This window comes from Pangasianodon hypophthalmus, chromosome 30 (genome assembly GCF_027358585.1).
Source record: "Pangasianodon hypophthalmus isolate fPanHyp1 chromosome 30, fPanHyp1.pri, whole genome shotgun sequence".
Taxonomy (NCBI): Eukaryota; Metazoa; Chordata; class Actinopteri; order Siluriformes; family Pangasiidae; genus Pangasianodon; species Pangasianodon hypophthalmus.
The window spans coordinates 140,001-145,699 of record NC_069739.1 but is presented as its reverse complement, the minus strand read 5'-3'; the positions used below and the strand labels follow the sequence as shown (position 1 = coordinate 145,699).

Genomic DNA, 5,699 nt, shown 5'->3' with positions numbered 1-5,699 from the left:
CACTCTATATTTTACACCCTACAAAATAGTCCCTAAATTTACACCCTGCATTTATGCTCTATATTTACACTTAACATTTTTACACTACATTTACGGTTTACATTTACACCCTATATTTACACTCTACATTTACATTCTACACTCTATATTTACACTTTATATTTTTACACTACATTTATGGTTTACATTTTATATTTACACCCTATTTTACATTCTACACTCTGTTTTACACCCTACGTTTTACATCAACAATTTACACTCTATATTGACACTCTGTACATTTTATTCTCTAACCCTGCATTGACACATTTTATTTACGCCCCACGTTTATTCTCTGTATTTACACTTTACATTTTTACACTATATTTACAGTTTACATTTTACACAAGTATTAGACCTCAGATTTACACTCTAACTGCCCTATAAATTAGTGAAACATCTCAGTTAATCACCCAGCCATAAATAACAGGAGGGAACAATGCTCAGTGCATCTGCCCAAACACTGCTCTCTGATTGGACACTAAATTAATCAAAGATCAAGGACAAGACTGAGCGATGACGTCAAACGAATCGAATCGTGTAAATGTGTATATATTTTTTCTTGAATCGCAGTTAAAATCGTTACAGCCTCAAGTGGATGATTTCACCATTTTAGCAACAAAGTGTCGGGCTCTATTGTTTCCTTTGGATGTCGAAACCCCGCCCCTTAAGACGAGACTGGATTCTTATTGGCCCGTTTTGAGAAACTCAGCTGGGAGCAGGTCGTTGATTGGCTGGTTTGGAATGCGTGACGTCACCGCGGCCGGGCTCTGGGCGTTGGACTCGGGCTGCATCTTCATCACTGAAAATCTTTCTCCGCGGCGGGGATTTAATTCTGCACCGAGCTCAAGCTTCAGGCTTCTGACTTTCATTCCGCACTTTTTCTCTCGCGCTGCAGTTTTAAACACAGCGTTTGTGTTTTTCCCGGAAGGAAGCAGAGCGCTGTAGAGAGCAGAGCGCGCGCGGAGCGGGGAGTCTCTTTGTGTCTGCTCCGGGCTCTTTGTTAGAGAGAGAGAGAGAGAGAGAGAGAGAGAAAGATGGGAGCGCAGTCATCTAAAGCGGAGAACCCGGGAGAGGCCGAGGCGCCGGTGGCTTCTCCAGCCAAAGCCAACGGACAGGTAAGAACACCTTTACACCTTTATGAGCTCGTGCACGGATTCTCCGCGTCCATCACGCGCGCTCAGGGTGGAGAGGTGCTGGAGGGGGAGGGGGAGGGGGGTGATGGGGGGGGGGGGGGTTCTGGGTCTCACCCACATAACAAGAGGTTCTTCAGAGGTTCTTCAGAGGTTCTCTGGGAAGATTGTAGCTTTATTGGAGAAGCTGTGTGGAGCTTCTCATACAGACAAACCGCAGCGCCGCTCAGGGCTCCAGATCACCGTGTGTGTGTGTGTGTGTGTGTGTGTGTAAGTCAGCAGCTCTTTTGTCTTTATGAGGGATTTTTGGAAAAGCAGACCAGCTTCAGCTGAGCTCCAGAAATGAAAATCTCACGCGCTGGCTGCGTTTTTGCGCGTCGTGTTGAGCGCGCGCGCGCAGGCTGAGCTCAGGGTCAGTACCGGAGAGTCATCAGTTTAATCTTTATTCACAGTTTAAAAGCGAGAACAAAAAGGGGCGCTGAGTTCACCACGCCTATAGAGGACACACACACACACACTCTCTCTCTCTCTCTCTCTCTCTCTCTCTCTCTCACACACACACACACACACACACACACACACACACACACACGCGCGCGCTGAGCTTTCGGCCGCCGCCGCTGCTGGTCGGTGTTTCATCCGCATTCATATGGACTGATGGAAAACCCCGTCAGTGCAGCGCCTCCTGGCGGCCATCAGCCTCACTGCAGCCTCCAGTCTCTCTCTCTCTCACACACACACACAGTCCTGATACTGATTTTATATAAGTAATTAACAGTTCTCATTACATTAGAGCACACACACACACACAGTCCTGATACTGATTTTATATAAGTAATTAACAGTTCTCATTACATTAGAGCACACACACACACACACACACACAGGCAGCAGTTTGATTTAAACAGGACTTGTCTGATGTTTATGCTAATAACTGTATTTTAATCATGATGCTTATCTTCACTAATGAAATGTGTTAATGTTAATGTAATGTGACTGATCAGCTCCTGCAGGAATAGTAAAGGAACGTGTATAAAGTCTGCTTTCTGTTCATTTATAATGAAATAATAATAAAGTGTTTTGTTAGGTTTAAATATTGAGATGAAAAATCATGACTTTGCTTGTATCTGTCTCTGCTCTGAGCTCCTGAGCTCCTCCTCTGCCACTTTTAAAGCCTGACTGCAAAACAACAACAAAACAATAAACAGCCTTTTTAACTTTAAAACAAATCAATAACACACACTTTAGAGTGTGTGAGTGAGTGGCGCCCCCTAGTGCACACACAAAACATTTCTGTTTGCTAGAACAGAGACATTGTCATGGAAATGAAATCACAGGCATGAGACAAGGGTAAGTGGGAGGGGCTGTATGCAAATTAAGGGGGCGGAGTCAGCATACTAAAGAGAATGATTAATACATCTCTACAATGCAGTCTGAGCCTCACACACACACACACACTCAGTGTTGTGTCCGTGTACAGTGTGTGTTAACCGTGTGTGTGTGTGTGTTTAACAGGAGAACGGCCACGTGAAGGTGAACGGGGACGCAGCGGAGGTGAAGGAGGAGGTGAAGGAGGAGGTGAAGGAGGAGGCGCAGGCGAACGGCAGCACTGCAGCTGAAGGAGAGCAGGAGGTGAAGAAGGAGGAGGAGGGCGGAGACAAAGCCGAGGTCCCGCCTGCCGAGAAAGCAGGAGAAGATGGGGAGAAAGAAAAAGATGCCGCAAATGAATCTGCCGCTCCTGCAACTGCTGAGGACGAGAAACCGTCCACCAGCGAGGAGACTCCGAAGAAGAAGAAGAAGCGCTTCTCCTTCAAAAAGTCCTTCAAGCTGAGTGGCTTCTCCTTCAAGAAAAACAAGAAGGAGACGGGAGAAGCAGGAGAGCAGGAGGAGCAGAAGAAAGAGGAAGAGAAGGAGGAGAAGAAAACAGAGGGAGAGGAGGAGGTGAAGAAAACAGAGGGAGAGGAGGAGGTGAAGAAAGAGGAGGAAGGAGGTGAAGCAGCTGCTGCTGCTGCTGAGGAGACCAAAGTTGAGGAGGAGAAAAAGGAAACAGAGGAAGTGGAGAAAAAGGAAGAAGAGAAAACAGAGGAACCAAAGGTGGAGGAAAAGGTGGAGGAACCAAAGGCAGGAGAGGTGGAGAAAACAGAGGAGAAACCGGAGGAGGAGAAAAAGACAACAGAGGAGGAAGTGAAGAAAGAGGTGGAGGAGGAACCTGCTGTAGTTGCATCACCCGTCCAGCAGGAGGCACCGAGCAAAGACGAAGCGGAGGAAGTGGCTCCGGCCGAACAGGAAACGGCACCTACTGAGTCTGAATCTGGAGCGGCGGAGTAACACACACGCATGCATGCACGCACACACACACACACAACACACACACACACCACATACACAACACACACACACACACAACAACACGCACACACCACATACACAACACACACACAACAACACACACACACAACACATACACACACACACAGACACACACAGACACACACACACAGACACACAACAACAGCAACAACAACATGGCATGTTCTGATTTGTTTATGGGTCAGTGAGGCGGAGCTGAGTTTAATCAGCCAATCATAAACATCATGTGGTGACATCACCACTAGCCCTGCACTACTCACAGTCAAAGAAATGAAAAGAAAGGTTAGTGATGTCACATGATCCTGTTTTATGATTGGCTGATTAAGTTTAACCTAAGCTCCGCCCCTTTTGACCCAGAGACGCTCAAACACACCGCAGCTGTGGAATCTCCCTCTCTCTCTCTCACACACACACACACACACACACACTCCCTCTCTCTCTTTCTCTGACACACACACACTCCCTCTCTCTCTCACGCACACACACACGCACACACACTCCCTCTCTCTCTGTCTCTCACACACACACACACACACACTCCCTCTCTCTCTCACGCACACACACGCGCACACGCACACACACTCCCTCTCTCTCTGTCTCTCACACACACACACACACACGCACACACACACACTCCCTCTCTCTCTCACGCACACACACGCGCACACACACACACACTCCCTCTCTCTCTCTCTTACACACACACACACACACACACACAGATTTCAGGACATTTCCCTGTTTGGATGTTTTTGTCTACAGCCAGAGACATTTAAAATTTGTTTCATTAAAATTACTCCTTTCCCTTCTTTAACAAGTGGGCGGGGCTAATCCTAGTTTTCACATTAGTAATAATCTACCCTTTTTTAAACTCAGTATTAACTATTTTATTTTTTTATACAAAAAAGTACAGATTAAAGGACACGCCCATGGGAGGGGTCTGGGTCGGGAGGTACACGAGGGGGCGGGGCCAACACGAGACGATGTTCTGTAGTCCTAAATCAAAGTGACGGATAAACACTAAAGTAATTTTTAACTGAATTTTTTTGAATCCCAGCTGGTATTTTTTAGCGCTGAGTCGGTGTGTGTGTGTGTGTGTGTGTGTGTGTGTGTGTGTGTGTGTGTGTGTGTGTGTGTGTGTGTGAGAGAGAGACATCGGTGGGAATTAAAATGTGTAATTATGTACAGGAGGGAGGTTTAACTGTGATTATTGTACAAATAATAACGAGGCAAATCGAAGCGCACGCAGCTCTTTTACCACCAGGCCTGATCTTTTTGTAAAATAAATGAAATTTTAAATTCATCCTAAAGGGATTTTTTTAAAACTCGACTCAAGCTGTGACTCTTTTTACTGTGGTTTTATCTTTTAAATGAATCTGTCTGATGCAAAAAGTAGCATTTTTTCCTCTCTTTCACTTTTTGCTCTTTTCCACTTTGTAAATAAGGAGAAGGTTTTTTGACCAGTTTGAGATGGAATGTAACTTTTGCTTACGTTTCTGCTCGAGGTGTTCGGGTTCTGTGAGCACACTAAAGCAAAATAAATGTTAAAAAAATTCAACAAGCTGCTGTTTGTCTTTTAAATGTTTCACACATCAAGCTGAAAAGCAACACAACATCGGGGTGTGACGTTAGCCTAGCATTAGCATTATGTTAGCATACTGTTAGCGTGAGGTTCCTTTTTTAGGACGCTTCATAGTTACTTTATTTGATTTTACAGTAGTGTTAATAACAGTAGCTAAGTGTTTTTAACTTTAACGTCACTATATTTTAAAGCAAATGGTTTTTACTCAAAGACTCCGACTCGCTTCGAAAATTCTTAAAATGTTTATGATTATTATTTTATCTTTCTCCACTCGCATTTTAACGGTTTATATTAAGACGAAAATGTATAAAATAGCCGCATAAAATAATTAGATAAACATCGTTATACGCTGCTACCTGGATTTTAGTAAAATCTCCACAGCGTTGTAACCTGCACATCATCACTGCAGAATTAAATCAATTTAAAATGTTTATTTTTTTTTTAATCTCCTCAAATTACTGTGTTGCAGCCATGCTTTTAAAAAATCCTGTCAGCTAGCTGTCGTGTTAGCGTCCTCTGAGGGGTGCTTTTACTTTTACTCAACTGCAACACTGCGATATAAGATGAGAGTTATC

The 5,699-nt window shown here is 44.5% G+C and overlaps 1 protein-coding gene across 1 annotated transcript in view; it reads left to right on the top strand.

Annotated features, from left to right (window-relative positions):
- Positions 1–743: 743 nt before the first annotated feature.
- marcksa (myristoylated alanine-rich protein kinase C substrate a) overlaps positions 744–5,699 on the top strand; it is a 6,294-nt gene continuing 1,338 nt past the window's right edge. The window contains exons 1-2 of the mRNA XM_053231850.1: positions 744–1,157; positions 2,688–5,699. The exon at positions 2,688–5,699 is cut by the window's right edge and continues 1,338 nt beyond it. Of these exons, the coding sequence (XP_053087825.1) occupies positions 1,077–1,157; positions 2,688–3,500 (894 nt within the window). The 5' untranslated portion in view covers positions 744–1,076 and the 3' untranslated portion in view covers positions 3,501–5,699. The remainder of the gene's footprint in view (positions 1,158–2,687) is intronic.